At 35.6% G+C, this 18,004-nt stretch overlaps 1 protein-coding gene across 3 annotated transcripts in view; it reads right to left on the bottom strand.

Moving 5' to 3' along the window:
* RELN (reelin) overlaps nt 1-18,004 on the bottom strand; it is a 522,420-nt gene that overhangs the window by 166,476 nt on the left and 337,940 nt on the right. For all 3 annotated transcript variants that reach the window (XM_039472914.2, XM_039472915.2, XM_074379281.1), the window contains exons 14-19: nt 17,075-17,283; nt 16,190-16,318; nt 14,629-14,738; nt 6,993-7,059; nt 2,222-2,455; nt 1,324-1,485 (exon numbers count right to left, since the gene is read on the bottom strand). In XM_039472914.2, the coding sequence (XP_039328848.2) occupies nt 1,324-1,485; nt 2,222-2,455; nt 6,993-7,059; nt 14,629-14,738; nt 16,190-16,318; nt 17,075-17,283 (911 nt within the window). The remainder of the gene's footprint in view (nt 1-1,323; nt 1,486-2,221; nt 2,456-6,992; nt 7,060-14,628; nt 14,739-16,189; nt 16,319-17,074; nt 17,284-18,004) is intronic.

Raw genomic sequence — 18,004 nt, 5'->3', positions numbered from 1 at the left:
CATGATTAAAATATACTTCCAGGAAGTGAAATGGAATGTTAGTCCATTTATATGTGACTGTGGATGTAAGCCACAGTATCAACTACTCTGATAAAATTTTAACTTTAAACCTTAATTCTGAGATTTCCCCATCCTCCTCTTCCCTTGATATTTTTAAAGGAATTTCAGTGACTAGCTCAGTAAGTGTTTAAGAGAGGAAAGGATCTTTCAGACACACCTGAAGTTATACCACTAATGCTGTTACTATTCTGCCAACGTTGAAAGGTAGTCCAACTTCAAGTAAGCCTTAAATCTGACAACTGATACTATATGTGATGAAATCTATATACGAAAGAAAAATAGAAATGGCTTGAAGAAAGGGCTTTAAATGAACCCTAACACCCATTTTTGCCAGAGACATTATACATGCTAAAAATTTCTTTGTAGGCCAGGCGTGGTGGCTCATGCCTGTAATCCCAGAACTTTGGGCGAATCACCTGAAATCAGGAGTTCAAAACCAGGCTGGCCAACATGGCAAAAACCCATCTTTATAAAAATACAAAAATTAGCCGGGCATGATGGCAAGGGCCTGTAATTCCAGCTACTTGAGAGACTGAGGCAGGACAATCGCTTGAACCCGGGAGGTGAAGGTTGTAGTGAGCTGAGATCACAGCACTGAACTCCAACCTGGAGACAGAGGAAGACTCTGTCTCAAAAAAAAATTTTTTTTTCTTTGTACATGTAAAATCTTTTTTATAGTACATGTAAATCTTTTCATTTTTTTATTTTATTTTTTTTTTAGATGAAGTCTTGCTCTGTCGCCCAGGCTGGAGTGCAGTGGCACAATCTCGGCTCACTGCAACTGCTGCCTTCCAAGTTCAAGTGATTCTCCAGCCTCAGCCTCCCAAGTAGCTGGGACTACAGATGTGTGCCACTGTGGCCAGCTAATTTTTATATTTTTAGTAGAGACTGGGTTTCACCATGTTATCCAGGATGGTCTTGATCTCCTGACTCATGATCTGCCCACCTCAGCTTCCCCAAGTGCTGGGATTACAGGGTGAGCCACAGTGCTGGACTACTTTTCTCTTTTATAAGCATTAAAATATTTTCCTTAGATGTGTATTTAAAAACATGACTTAAATTTCTCCAAATGATCAGAAGTCAGTGGGACAAATGGATGGGAAGAAACATGGCTTAGTAGTTTTTCGTCGCAAGACACATCAATCTTTGTCTGCTCCATCTGTCAATGGAAAAATATCTGGAATTTTATGCCATTTGAATTATCATTTCCCCAGAAGGGAGATATCACTCTTCAACCATTTTTTCAAATGTTTTCCAACATACCTGGGCTCATGATAGCTGAGATATGAATAGTGCTCCAGGAGTTTCCAAGTTATCCCATTATCATAAGAATAATGCAACAGAACGCCTTCACCAGGCTGGTCAGGGGCTCTGCATGTGCTCAGAACAGACTTGCTTCCCAGTCTCAGCGTGAATTGGAGAAATCTAGACACAAATTGTCTATAATCAGTGTATGTGTAAACATGTTTAATTGTAATGTTCATTCTGGTCTTTAAAGAATTTCAAACAAATTTAAGTGAACTACTCCCAAATTATGTATTTTTACTTATCCTTCTTTTATAAAAGGTAAGTAATTTCACTGTGAGATGTATGAATGTGTAGATATTCATGTAGATATCGATATACATGTTTTATATAAACATAGATCCATAAAAACATAACTGGATGTTTATACACTTTTGTGTACTATGTACACAAGTACAGGAAAGGATCTTTCAGACACACCTGAAATTATACCACTAATGCTGTTACTATTCTGCCGTACATACACTTAAAATGTCAATCACTTCTTTACTGCATTATTTATTAGGCACTGGGGGAAGGGAAGTTGTAGAGTAAATCTAATCAGCCTCTGCAAGCTGTCAAATAAATAAAACTACATAAATAATTAACTATCTCTTGGCTTAAGAACACAGTTTTGATGCTAACATTTCATATTTTAAAAAAATCCAGTCAGTCATTAATATCCATGTCATTGGTGAGCCTCCTAATTTACTAAAAACTAGGGCAAATTAACTCTCAATAAACCGTAAGTGCCTTTCAATCGTGGTTAAAAATGAGATGTCTATCAGAAAAAATATACAAAATAAAAATTGACGATATAACTAAATTCAACATTAGTATCTGTTTTTTGCATATACTCTACCCTACCTTCACTCACCTGGACTGTGAGCTGTCAAGGAAGGATGTAATTAGCTGACGCCGCCCATCTTTGTGGAAAACCAGGGCCTTACCGCTGGCCAAGACACCACAACCAAAGCTGACTTCAGCACCACGGATAGAGTAAAAGTTATGGTAAGAGGAGAGCCTGGAACTGCCAAAGCTTTCAGAAATAAACATTGGGAATGTCTGGGATGCCATCTCACAAGCTGGGCCAGAAAATCCAGGGTCACACCTGAAAGAAATATGGTGAAATGAAATCTTAAACTGTTGGCTGTTTCAGAGATTCTCGAATCTACTTTGGGGAGGAAGAAGTCCAGAGGCTAGGATTTGACTGAATGGTAAATGAGGCTCATTAGTCTTTGGAGAATACTGAATCTAAAGACTTGATAAGGGCTAATCAACTGTAAATAATCCAGACAAACACAGTCTTTGTACAGCCTGCCATAAAAAGCTTATGATTAAAACAGTAACTCAGCACTCGTCTTCAACCAGTACCAGCAGTTTATCTAAAATACGCCTATGTTCATACACATTTCCAACTTAAAATATCTGTAAAAGGTTTAGGTATATAATTTTGTTCATAATAATTCTCATTAAATTTATGAAAGAAACATTAAGCAGTTCTAATAAAATTCCCAGAATAAATATTTTCTCTAAGAACAAATGTTAAAATACATGTTTGTGATAGGAATGATTTTAAATATTTAGAAACTATTGGAAAATGAATCTATCTTTAATGTTCTCAAACTTAGAAGACTGACATTATAAAGGAAATGTGTACACTCTTGATCTAGATAGAAGCTCTTAGCAGAACTGTGTTGCCTCTCAGTGGACTCTCCCAAATTAGTGGCACTTCAAGAAAAATAACCTATCCCCACTCCCCAACAACCTGCTTGCTTTGATATGAGAATGTGCTGTATTTATTATATTTGCTGACTAGAGTATACAGGAGTGCCCCAAGTCTTTGATCAGTGAGAAAACCTCATCACCAATGGAAACATATTATGTTTTAAGGAGATTATTAATCAGGATAGTTTCAAATTATTTGTTTTTACTGTGCTATTTCCTTCTCACTACATTTATAATGTTGCCCACTGTAAAGTGAAATTGGTATCTTTTTGAGTGGGGAATTCTCCCAGGAGCATTCAAAGCTTGTTGAAGTCTGAAACAAGTCTTTACAAAGCAAGTGTACCAATGAGGTGATACTATGGCATGGCTCAGGATGCTTCTTTGGCAGTACTACTGAGAGTCGGGTCTATGCTGGTATTTCAGGGAGTCCATGCAATGTAAAAATATGGTGAAATCAAATGCCCAGTTTTACGTATATTGGATTTTCTGGGGAGAAGGTCCACAGGTTTCATAAGATTACCAAATAATTTGGAGCCTAAAATGCTAAGAACTACTATAGCATGAAGTCTTAAGGTTGTCTTGGTATGTTAAGTAGCATCAATAAGGGGAGGAAAGGAAAACCAATATTTACTGGATGAGCCCTTCTTTCAGATGTTGTCTAATGGATTTAGGCTGAATAGCCAAGTTGTTTCCAAAAATGAATTTTTAAAATCGGCTAAATTGAACACACTTTAAAGTCAGGAAACTGAATGTGTTTTACCATAGCCACGAATTGAAATTAGTTTTCCTTAACAAGACTATTGCCAGAGTGCATTTCAGGGCAATTACATTTTTGTGTATCTTAAATGTGTCTTCTCAGGAGAGGTGACTGGGAGAAACTGGTGATCGTTTAGAAATGACTCACATTGGAGTTGCTTCCCATTGAGTCATTTTAAAAGTGTATATATATATATTTTTTAAGTAGAGACAGGGTTTCATCATGTTGACCAGGTTGGTTTTGAACTCCTGACCTCAAGTTATCGGCCCACCTCGGCCTCCCAAAGTGCTGTGATTACAGGCGTGAGCTACCTCCCCTGGCCTAAAAACGCCTAGTTTTATTCAAAGATTATTCAATTTTATAATGCTGATAAAGATTCCACTAATAATTTTTTAAAAACCTTTGTAGTCTTTGTTTCTCAGCAAAACAATAGGGTCACACACACTGGTGATTTCAGGTATGACATGAGGCTCTCCTGACTCCCAGTATGTCTCCTACTGGTCCATCTACATGTGCTTAAATATAGCAGTACAGTCACCCTGTACACTAGGTAAAAGATTCCACTGTTAAGCTACATGGATGTCACTTGGGAAGGAAGGATTCTAATGGTCTCTCTCTTCATTAGCATCTCTAACAGGGCTGGGCTTATCAGGTTAGTAGACTGTCCATTTAGAGAACCAGGCCTGGGATTGTACACAGGCAATAAAGTGTTAGGGAATATTAGAGGGCAGAATCTTGACAGCAAATAGCAGTAAAATTGGGGAGAGGGGTGGGCAGTAAAGAAGAGAGAAAAATACAAAGTTGCAAAGGTCCCAGATTCAATGATTTGCTTAAAGGAAATAAGTAGTATTACACATACATTTCTTCTCTGTGCAATTTTGCTCAAACTCAATAAGGCACATATTGCTGGCAAAGGAGGTAGTAGTAAAACTTTTAGCCCAGCCTTAAGCGAACAAAGCCAATGAGTATTACATAAAACATTGTGAGAAACAGGGAAAAATACTACAATTCCAACTGGTGAAAATATTCTGCAAAACCTCAGAAGGAGGAAAAGACTAAGACTATTTCAAATTAATATGTGGTGTCAAGAAAGAACAATGTCCAAAAGCATAAAGCTACCATATAGATTTCTGTTTGTATCCACCATGGGTGCCACAGATGGTAGCCTTAATAAAACTACTTAATTCTAAGAGGAATATGATACACATAAAATGAAGCATGAGGTATAACTACTGTAATAATAGATAGGTCTTTTTAGAAATACCACCTTCTATCTTTAAAAAATAAAAGCAGTTGTTATTTTATTTTATTTTATTTTTTTGAGACAGAGTCTCACTCTGTCACCAGGCTGGAGGGCAGTGGTGTGATCTCGGCTCACTGCAACCTCCGTGTCCCGTGTTCAAGCTCTTCTTCTGCCTCAGCCTCCTGAGTAGTGGGGACTACAGGCACATGCCACTACGCCTAGCTAATTTTTATATTTTTAGTAGAGATGGGATTTCACCATGTTGGCCAGGATGGTCTCAGTCTTTTGACCTCATGATTTGCCCACCTCGGGTTTCCTAAGTGCTGAGATTACAGGTGTGAGCCACCGTGCCCAGCCACAATTGTCATTTTAGATAATTTTTTTCCAAAACTTTTTGGAACAACATCAGGAATTAGAATTTATCTGGCCTCATGTTAATTTTATTTGAAATACACTAAGATGGTCTGCTTATGGATAATGGATGCACATAACAACTTGAGGAAAATAGCAGCCAATGTTTCATAGATCTAATGAGTAGTGAGTGTTTGGGGGTGGGATTTGGCAGTTTTCCTAGAAAACACAAGGATGCATATTTAGTTCTGAAATATATATAGAAACTTTTCAATTCTTCATGTACCTTATAAAATACTTCCATTGTGCAGAGTGATCTCTTTGTTAAATTCATTGAAATATAGTTAGAAAGTCAAAAAGCCACACAAATCTCAATGTCAACAAATGCTTGCCTCACACACGCAATTCCTGTTTTTCCTTTTTCTTTCTTTTTTTTTTTTTGAGACAGAGTCTCACTCTGTCGTCCAGGCTGGAGTGCAGTGGTGCCATCTTGGTTCCTGCAACCTCTGCCTTCCAGGATCAAGGGTTTCTCCTGACTCAGGCACCTGAGTAGCTGAGATTACAGATGCACACCAACAAGCCCAGCTAATTTTTGTAGTTTTAGTAGAGATGGGGTCTCACCACGTTGGCCAGGCTGATCTCAAACTCCTGACCTCAAATGATCCACCTGCCTCAGTCTCCCAAAGTGACGGGATTACAGGCATGAGCCACCATGCCCAGCCTACAATTTCTAAATGATCAGGTTCAAAGCCCTTTTATGAGTTCTCTGTTCATTAACTAATTAGCTAATTGATTAATTATCCCTTTTGTTGGAGGAACAAGAAAAAATATACTAGATGGTCAGCTGTTGAAAACTTATCTTTATAACAGATTGCCTGTGGTTTCAGGAATTCCCAGAATATTTTATAATTAGATACTAATACAAGAATGACATAATAAATGTGAATATCCATTTTTTGATATAAACATAAAATAATTATCTGGTGGTAATTAGATATCACATTATTAATGTATAATTTTAGACTTCAATAGCATTGTTTTGTAAAACACTTTATAATTTATTAAAGACCCAGATGATTTTCAAAAGTAAACAAGATTCTTAAGTTATATTTTAAAATGATGAATTTGCTTACTAAATCTGCTAAATTTGGCCCAGTCCAGTTTCCTTTAGCATTGGATCTATAGGTTATTACTGATTTTTATAATCATTTACAAAGCATGCTAGGAATTACAATGTGACTCATGAACACCTAACAAGTTTATGGGAAGGGATGTAACTACAGTCAGAAAAGGCAGCCATAAAGCTGAGAGGAATTCAAATTTGTTCACAAATTCACATGAGGAATGCTAAATATGTTCACAATTTGGCCTAACATAAAATGTATTAATTAACTTTCACTTACAAAATACATTTGAATTATCCTTACATTCTATTAGGAGTATCCAATATTTTTGTCTTAAAAAGACCCCCAGTCCTGAAAAAGGTTATTAAAACAAATGACTTGTGGCTTCAACATGTAAAATACACATCAGAAAGGAGAAGCGTAAGTGTTATTTTAAGATGCTTACTTGCAACCATGTCTAGTGCACTGTCCTCTGCCAGAGCAGAATTTGAGACATGATGGACCAATATAAACTGTGGGAGGAAAAAGAGAATATAATTACAAAACCCCAGAACACTATCAGTACAATTTTGTGAAGGAGTACTCATGAAATATGGCCCCTTGTGTGTATGCTGTGTGCAGGAATCCAGGCTAACATATGGAGTGCTGTGTGATAAGGTAACTGCTTAGTTACATAGCTGCTGAAACTGTTACAACTTATACAGATAATCCTTTCAAGGATTCTCACTTGTTAAAGGTATTGGTTTTAGGTGTCAGATAATCCTGGATTCAAATCCTGGCTTCACTCAGTAAACTAGTAAGTAATTTATCCTGTCCAAGTCTCAATGTTTCTATTCTTTAAAGTGAGATAATAACATTCTTTGGAGGAAAAACTTAAAGAAACATGTTATGCTTAGCATGGTGCCCAGTACTATACGGTTATAATCAGCACCATGCTTAAGTCCACTGTTCCTTGACACCCTCCAGTCTTGTCGCTTTGATGTGCTCCACTGTGCACCAAGGAAAATGAAAGGGGCTGGCTCCATTTTTCTTCAGCCTGGAAAAGTATATGGATTGTTTTCCCAGCACACTTGATTTTATGGCTGCAGAAAGATTTGCTCTAACAGATAGGATACCCATGTCATAGTTCAAAAAGCCTCCATCATAAAAAATTCAAGGATAAATTAAGACATTCCAAGTCAATGAAAAAATGTTCCAATTAAGAATTTTATTGTCATCCCTTCCCAGTAATGATGAAGTCATAAGGACTCATAACAGCTTTCTTTTTTTCCTGAGAGTAGAGCAGCTATTCATAGATGAAATCATAGCATACAGCAGCCACAAACTCTTGAACTCAAGTGACCCTCTTGTTTCAGCTTCCTGAGTAGATGGAAATACAGGTATGTGCCATGCCTGACTACAAAAAAACATTTAAAAGAGCAGGCTGAAAATTATTGCCTCTTCATGCCCAGTACATCACTACTACAATCAACATTTGATAAAGTCACTGCACTAAGGAGATATATATATATATAACCAATGAATTCAGAGAGGGTCTTTGCCACTGAATGATCCAAGAACCAAGGCCAAATGATCCTACATAGCATACATTATAGTCACATCCTCAACATAAAAGAATTCCATCCAAATAAAAGTAAATTAAACAAAAATAAGAGATAGTTTTATAAGATGAGAAAGAATGATTCTGGAAGCATGCAAAAACAGTGTTATTTAAAAATATCATTCTAATTCACTAAAATTGATCTTAATCAAAATGAAACTCTTGAAATACCAGATAAAGAATTTAAAATATTAATTTTAAAGAATCTCAATGAGATCCAAGAGAAAGGTAAAAGCCAATACAGAAAATTAATTCAGGATATGAATGACAAATTTACCAAAGAGATAGGTATGTTTTAAAAAAAACAAAACCCAAACACCAAACAAAACTTTTAGAAATAAAAAATTCCTTGAAGAAATTACAAAATATAGTCAAAAACTTTAACAACAGACTAGACTAAGCAGAAGAAATAATCTTAGAGATTGAATACAGGTTTTTCAAGTAAATATAGTCAGAAAGAAAGAAAGAACAAGCAATTTAAAAAATGAACAAAGACTTTGAGAAATAAGAGATTATGTAAAATGCCCAAACCTATGAGTCAAAGGTATTAATGAGGGAGAAGAAAAGCAAAAACTCTTGAAAGTCTATTTAAGGAAGTAATCGAGGAAAATATCCTTAAAGTCTTGCTAAAGATTAGACATCCAGATACAAGAGGCTCACAGAACTCCAAAAAAATACATTGTAAGGACTTCACCAAGTTATATAGTCAACAGACTATCTAGAGACAGAGTGGAGGAAAATATCTTAAGATTAGCATGAGAGTGTCTAATTATGTGTAAAGAAAATTCCATCAGACTAACAGTGGACTTCTCAGTAGAAACCTTATAAGCCAGAAGAGACTGGAGTCCTATTTTTAGATTTCTAAAGAAAAAACTGTTAACCATGAATTTTGTATTCTATTAGAATTAAGCTTCATAAATGAGGAAGAAATAGTCTTTCCCAGATGAGAAAATGCTAAGGGAATTCATTACCACTAGACAAATCCTACAAGAAATACTAAGGGAGATCTAAATATAGAAATTAAAGATACGAGCCATCATAAAAACAAATGACAGTATAAAACTCACAGGTCTTATAAAACAATTACATAAATGAGACTGCAAAGCAACAAGATAAAAACATTATAACAGAAACAAAAACTCACATGTCAATGAACATAAATGGATTAAATGTTCCACTTAAAAGATACAGATTGGCAGAATGAATTAAAACACAAAATCCAGCCATACACTGCTTACAAAAAAACCCCACCTAACTGGTAAAGACACTTATAGACTAAAGATAAAAGGATGGAAGAAGATATTTCAAACTAACAGAAACCAAAAGTGAGCAGAGGCACCTATATTTATGTAAGATAAAACAAACTTTAAATCGACTATAATAAAAAAGAGGACAAATAAGGTTATTTATAAAATGATAAAAAGATCAATTAAACAAGAATATATAGCAATCCTAAAATATATACACCCAACACTGGAACATACATATTCATAGAACAAATAGTGCTAGACCTAAGAAAACAGATAAGGTACAACATATACAATAATAGTGGGATACTTCAACGTGCCACTGACAGCACTATACAGATCACTGAGACAGAAAATCAACAAATAAACACTGGACTTAAATTGGACATTAGGACAAATGAACCTAGCAGACATTTATAGAACATTCTACCAAACAACCACAGAATATACATTCTTCTCATGAGTGCATGAAACATTCTCCAGGACAGACCATACGTTAGGCCACAACATAAGTCTCAGAAAATTAAAAAAAAAATCAAAATCATGTCTAATAGCTTCTTAAATGACAGTAGAATAAAACTAGAAATGAATTCTAAGGGAACTCTTAAACTACACACATATATAAAAATTAAACAACCTGCTCCCGAATGATCTTTGAGTTAATGACAAAATGAACACAGAAATTTTGAAAAAATTGAAATTAGTGAAAATAGAGACATAAAATAACAAAATGTCTGAGATTTCTGAGATATAGCAAAAGTAGTGCTAAGAGGGAAGGTTATAACCTGAAATTCCTATGTAAATAATTGATCACAGATTAACAACATAATACTGCACCTCAAGGAACTAGAAAAACAAGAATGAGCCAAATCCAAAGCTATCAGAAGAAAATAAATAAATGGGTATCAGAGCAGAACTAAATGAAATAGAGACCAAAAAAAATTTTTTTAAAGAATCAACCAAATGAAAAGTTGTTCTTTTAAATGATTAACCAAGTTATCAATCACTAGCTAGACTAACCAAGAAAATAAGAGAGAATATCCAAATACGCAGATCAAAAAATGAAAAAGGAGACATTATTACTGATGCCACAGAAATACAAAAGATAATCAGTGATTACTATAAACATCCTTATGTGCACAAACCAGAAAATCAAGAGAAAATGGATAAACTCCTGGAAACATACCTCCTCCCAAGACTAAACCAGGAAGAAACAGAAATACTGAACAGATGAATAAAAAGTAGTGACATTAAATCAGTAATAAAAAATCTCCCAACAAATAAAAGCTTTCAGGACAAGACTGATTCTCAGATGAATTTTATAAGATGCACAAAGAACTGGTACCAATCCTGCTAAAACTGTTCCAAAAACTGAGGAGGAGGAGGAAATCTTTCCTAACTCATTCTGTGAATTCAGTATAAACCTGATACCAAAGCCAGAAAAGGACACAACAGAAAAGGAAAACTGTAGATCAATATCCCTGATGAACATAGATGCAAAATTCCATAAGAAAATATTAGCAAACTTCATCCAACAGCACATGTAAAAGATAATACAGCATAATCATGTGAGTTTCATTCCAGGAAGCCAAGGATGGTTCAACAACTGCAAATCAATGAATTCGATTTACCACATAAACAGAATTAAAAACAAAAAAGCGTAAAATGATCTTAGTTACAGAAAAGGATCTGATAAAATTCAACATCCTTTCATGATAAAAACCCTCAAAAAACTAGGCATAGAAGGAACATATCTCAAATTAATAAAGGCCATATATGACAAGCCCACAGCCAACATCATATGGAATGGGAAAAAGGTAGAGCATTCCCTCTAAGAACTGGAACATGAGTAGGAGGCCCACTTTCACCACTCCTATTCAACATAATACTGCAGGTACTGTCTAGAGCAATCAGGCAAGAGAAAGAAGTAAAAGGCACCCAAATTTGAAAATATAAAGTCGAATTATCTGTTTGCTTATGATATGATCTTATACCCAGAAAACCCTAAAACTTCTCTTAAAGACTCCTAGATTTGATAAATGACTTCAGTAAAGATTCAGGATATAAAATCAATGAACAAAAATTGGGAACATTTCTACATATTGATAATAAATGGAGGGTAAAATAAAAATGTCAATCCCATTTACAATAGCTACAAACAAAAAACCAAGGAGATAAATGATCTCTACAAGAGAAACTATGAAACACTGATGAAAAAAGAACTGTAAGACAAAAACAAATGGAGAAACATCCTATGCTCATGGATTAGAAAAACCAATATCGAATGCTGGGAAGATGGCCGCCTAAGAACAGCTCAGGACTTCAGCTCCCAGTGAAAGTGCAGAGGGTGAGTGGACGCCACATTTCCAGATGAACTCTTGTTGCCCACAGACTAGGTGGGAAGAGATAGCATGGGGAGAAATGACAGATACAGGTGAGGGGACGGAAGGCAGCAAACCACACTGCTATGTGTGTACCTATGCAACAATCTTGCATGTCCATCACATGTACCCCAAAACCTAAAATGCAATTAAAAAAAAAGAAAAAGAAAAACCAATATCATTAAAATGATCACACTGCCCAAAACAAGCTACAGCTTTAGTGCAAATCCTATCAGAATACCAATGTCATTTTTCACAGATTAAAAAAAAAATCATAATATTGATATGGAACCAAAAGAGTCTAAATAGCCAAAGCAATCCTAAACAAAAAGAGCAAAGCTGGAGGCATCATATTACCTAACTTCAAATTATACTACAAGGCTATAGTAACCAAAACTGCATGGATGGTATGAAAATAGACACATAAATCAATGAAACAGAAAAGAGAACCCAGAAATAATGCCACCTACAGACAGCCAACTGATCTTCAACAATCTGACAAAAACATACACTAGGGAAAGAACTCCCTATTCAATAAATGATACTGGGAAAACTTGACAGCCATTTTCAGAAGAATGAAACTGGACCCATACCTCTTACCATATACAAAAATTAACTCAAGATGAAATAAATACTTAAATGTAAGATATGAAATTATAAAAATCCTAGAAGAAAACAGATATGGTTTGGATTTATGTCCCTATCCAAATCTCATGTTGAATTGTAGTTCCCTGTATTGGACAAGCGGCCAGGTGGGAGGTGACTGGGTCATGAGGGTGGACTTCCCCCTTGCTGTTCTTGTGATAGTGAGTTCTCACAAGATTTTGTCATTTAAAAGTGTATAACGGCCCGCCCCCTGCCGCAACTCTCTCTTCCTCCTTCTCTGGCCATGTAAGATTTGCCTGCTTCCTCTTCGCCTTCTGCCAGATCGTAAATTTCTGGAGACCTCCTAGCCATACTTCCTGTACAGCCCATGGACCTGTGAGACAATTAAACCTCTTTTCTTTATAAATGACACAGTCTCAGGTAGTTCTTTATAGCAATGTGAGAATGGACTAATACAGAAAATCTAGGAAAAACTCTTCTGAACACTGGCCTAGGCAAAGAATTAATGATTAATACCTGAAAAGCACAGACAACAAAAACAAAAACAAAAGATAAAGTTTCTGCACAGTAAAAGAAATAATCAACAGAGTGAACAGACAACCTACAGAATGGGAGAAAATATATGCAAATTATGTATCTTAGAAGGGACTAATACCCAGAATTAACAACGAACTCAAATACCTTGACAAGAAAAAATATACAATTCCATTAAAATGTTGGCAAGTGATATGAGCAAATACTTCTCAAAAGAAGACACACAAATGCCCAACAGGCATATAAAAATACTAAACATCCCTAATCATAAGAGAAATGCACATCAAAACCACAATGAGATACCATATTACACCAATCAGAATGTCTATCATTAAGTAAAAAAAAAAATAACAGATATTGGTGAGGATGTTGGGGAAAAGAAGACTCTTATACACTATGTAAGAGTTTGGTGGGAATGTAAATTAGTACAACCTCTGGAAAACAGTGTACAGATTTCCCAAGAATGAAAACTAGAACTACCATTCTATCCAGCGAGCTCACTATTGAGTATCTACTCGAAGAAAAAGAAATCAATATATTAAAGAAAAATCTGCACTTGTATGTTTATTGAAGCACTATTCATAATAGCAATGTCATAGAATCCACCCAAATATCCATTAATGGATGATTAAAAAATATGTTACACACACGAATAACACATACATCATGGAATACTACTGAGCCATCGCAAAGAAAAAAATCATGTCTTTTGCTGCAACATAACTGGAACTGGAGGCCATTATCCTAACTGATATTACTTAGAAAGTTGAAGACCACATGCTCTCGCTTATAAGTGGGAGTAAATAATGTATATACATGGACATAGACAGTATAATAATAGGCACTGGAGACTCAGAAAGTTGGGATGGTGGAAGGAGGATGAGGGATGCGAAATTATCTTGCACTCCATTTGTCTGATAGCTACACTAGAAGTCCAGACTTCACCATTATGCAATATATTCATATTCAAAACTACACTTGTACCCACTGAATCTATAAAAATAAAAATAAATAAATATAAGGAAAGAAAGAGAAAAACCAAAGAGTTGGCACTTAATAACAAGTATAAGAAATGTACAGACATGCAACCTGAGAGCTTAAAATGTCTTGTCATTGTCATAAGTGATATCACCTTTAAAATGATGCAAATTTCCAAAACAATTTACTTGAAAGTGAAAGATAAAAGATTTAAAAATATATGTATGCAAGTTTTCTTTCTATACTATTTTCTGAAAAGGAGCTAAAAGTTTCACTAGTATTTTAGACATGATGTTTCCTTCTGTGTGTTGTCTGCATCTAAAAGAAAAGCATTCCAGATGTTGTGGTAGTTACCAAGAGAAGAATGTGTCTTATTTTAATACATGCAGTATAATAAGTATTTATGTTAATTTTGTACACAACATTCAAAGAAAATGTTAGGATATCCCTTGTCATAAACTGTGAATTTCAGTTTCAGGGTTTTATGCATTTTTTTGTTTATGAATGTTGAAACATTCTAGCATCTAATACTGCTGACTCCACTGGCTTTTTTTTTTTTTTTCTGATTGCACATCCCTGGGCTTCTAACAGAATGCCAAGGAGAAATGGAAAAAAGGATGTTTAATGAATTGCAAGACCATGACTTAGAAATGTGATTAAGTCTGTGCTGATGAACAAAAGCAAAGGAAGACTCTACATCAATGGTATGTGATTATGGCAGGCATAAACACTAACCATTATCAATTGCCCACATGTTTCCAAGGATTGGTCCCGTTTGTCTCCAGCGAATCCTGGTGTTCCGGGTTAGTGCTGCATTAGGAAGGGGAATTGTTATTCGGTTCCACCTGCAAGAAATTTAGCACAAAATTATCTTCACAACTATGTTCATATCTTTTGAATCTATTTTGCATGCTTTTCATGTTCTAGTTTCTGTGTGCTTGGAAAAGCACTAAAGTTTATCAGTAGACTCTTTAAATTCACTTGTAGAATTTGTTTATATCTTCAAAACAGATATACAGCTTGTAAAAATATCCACAGCATTCCAGAGTAGTGGATTTGTTATTTTATATTATTTTGAAAAGTTTTTAAGTTATTTATTTATTTATTTAATTCATTTATTTTGAGACGGAGTTTCACTCTTGTTACCCAGGCTGGAGTGCAATGGCGCGATCTCGGCTCACCGCAACTTCCGCCTCCTGGGTTCAGGCAATTCTCCTGCCTCAGCCTCCTGAAGGTTTTTAAGTTCTAATTTATTGTTAGAGACAGGATCTTCTTCTGTTGTCCAGGCTGGAGTGCAGTGGCACAATCATAGCTTACTGCAGCCTTAAAATCCTGGGCTCAAGCTATGCTCCTGCCTCAGCCTCCTGAGTAGGTAGGACTACAGAAGCATACTACCACACCTAGATAATTTTTAATTTTTTAATTTTAATTTTTGTAGAGACAGGGTCTCACTATGTTGCCCGCACTGGTCTCAAACTTCTGGCATCAAGAAATTCCCCCACCTTGGCCTCCCAAAGACCTGGGATTACAGGTGTAAGTCACTATGCTTAGCCAATTTGTTCTTAACAGTGGATGATATTTAGTTTTTAGATATTCTTTTTAGAAAAATTTAAATCAATACTTAGAGCTTAGATATTATCTTATGCTAGGCATTTTTGCAGAGATGTGCTAATTAGCATCAATTACTTTTTATTTTTCCTATCCCTTGCCCTACACATATTTAAAGAGGGGATAACAAAGAAAATAATTCCCAACTTAATGTTGCCATTCAAATGTTTTTACTATTATCATAATGCTTATTGTGTAATGTGGCATGTCTTTTATATAATCATCTTTAATTCTCATCATAGCCCCCAAGAAGGTATATTATATCCTTAATTATGTGAAAAAAAGTGGAAAGTTAGAGACAGTAAATATCTTTACACAGAATGGAATCTAGCCAATTTCAAAACTTAGCTTTCTTCCAGTTTTCTATGCTGCATTTCTCTCTAAGTAGTTTGGCAACAAATCTTTGGGCAATAACCACAGAACCACAATATAGAATTTCAGTTCGTGTAATCCAAAATATAAGCCAAGTACATAAAGAATGACTGGCCGTACAAATTGTAATTGTAATACTACATCCAGTTAGCCAAAGATATTATCTTTTTTTTCTTTTTTTCACAAGAACACTTTAGGTCTGCTTTCTTACCTATTATGACAAAAACACTAGTTTCAGGATTACAGGATTACTCATGGATTTTTATTCTGCAATATAGATTCAAGTTTTTCACTATCTCAGAGAGAATATACTTACCCACTGTAGTTTTCAGAGGAGTAGACAGTGCTGTGGGGGAGGTGAGGTCCAGCACAGATCTCAGGTAAGCATTCAGTGTGGAGGAGGGACCAGGAACGCCCATGGTTGGTAGAAAACTCTAAGCTGACACTAATAAAACCAGAAAAAGCACACAAAAAAGGGGGTAAAGATAACAAATACAATGAAAATTTCAGCTCTGGTTAAGTACTTTAAACATCTGTAAAAACAGCGTAAATGTTTTAAAAGATGCGGTTTCCTAAATGATTGTTTTCTCTTTCACTTGTTTGACCAGCTTTCAAAGGGCAATCAGTTAAATTACGGCTATAAACAAACTATGTTTCAAAGACAACAAATGGTAACCTGAGTTTGTGCTCTTGAGTTTGATAGGTGGCAAGGCAATTACCACGTCTCACACTGTCACTTCATCCTGTGAATGTGAGACCCACCAAATTCTTAGAAAAAATAGGAGCAACACTTGGCAAGTGAAACTGAGAAGTCATAGCTCCTGAAGTGCTAATTGATTTCCATGCTTATTATTAGGGGGTCAGCAGCAGACAGGAGGTCAAGCTTTTTTTCAGTTTTTTTTTTTTTTTTTTTTTTTTTCTCTTAGCAATCTGTTGTAATGGATGGCTGCCACAGCATGTGGAAACGACTCTGATACCTAAGATCAAGCTCTTAGAATGAAGCCATTCCTACTTGAAATCTAGCCAATCACAACCTTCATATTAATCGAATTACTTTTCTTTTGGCAAAAGTGTGTTATTTCATCAATAAGTATTTTACCTAAAATCCAGTTAAACTCTACTTAGAAACTACCTCTTATTTAACAGCCAAATCTGCAAGCTCATTTTTAGTTTTGTACACTTACAAAATAGGGCCTCCTACCTGTTACCAGGCTGATGTGTTCCACATCCCAGATTGATAGAAAACTGTATCATGTGAGACATTGTAGAAGGGAGAACAGGCAAGACATGGAAAAAGTCTACAGCCCAGACATTCCTATTATGTCCTTGATGGTTCTTTTGCCTTAGACAAAATTTGGTAGCAGGAGTCTGAAGTTCAGGATTGATGACCACAGAAACCAAAGACGGAACCTTTCAAACAAAGGAGATCACAATCACTCATAATCCTTTCTATGCCAGTCCATGTAAATTCTCCTAGATTTGACCTAGTAAACACTATGTACATAACTACCATTTATAAAGCCCCACCAGGAAATGTCCTTTGTGTTCCATTTGTTATTTCACGAAGAAGATGCTATCTTCAAGGGGCATTTGATTTAGTGACTCAGAATTCCTCCTGTGCAGGAGGTGAGGGTCTCTGTGCACGTTTGATCAGGCTCTCCCTGCTTGAAGATAAACTGATGTCGGTCTTTAAGAGTTATTTAAGCATGTGTATCCATTTTATTTAATTAGCACAAGAGAAAGGCAACTTGACATTTATACTTTATCATCAGTCCTCTTTGAAAGTGGATTGGTATCATGTTCAGGGCTTTCCAAACTACTACTGTGAAAATAGGACAGAAAAAATCAGAGCCAATAAGTCAATGCATTATAACTTACAAAGCTGATTTGTTATGAGACATGAAGATGACCAAGGCAGGTGTAATTCTACCTTGCCACTGCTGGAAATGTAGTCCTTTATGAAATCCCAAATGGTATAACTTGAGTTACCCTTGCATGTGGAATGTGCTGGATATTCACATTGGTTGTTTAACATTCTAACCTTGATGTTTGTTTTGTTTTTCTAACTGAAACCCCGAGATGCTATATGTTAGCTGTGTTTAAGTTTTTTTAAAGTACTTAGGGTACCATC

The sequence above is a fragment of the Saimiri boliviensis genome, chromosome 10, assembly GCF_048565385.1.
Source record: "Saimiri boliviensis isolate mSaiBol1 chromosome 10, mSaiBol1.pri, whole genome shotgun sequence".
Lineage (NCBI taxonomy): Eukaryota > Metazoa > Chordata > Mammalia > Primates > Cebidae > Saimiri > Saimiri boliviensis.
This window is presented reverse-complemented; position numbering and strand designations above follow the sequence as displayed.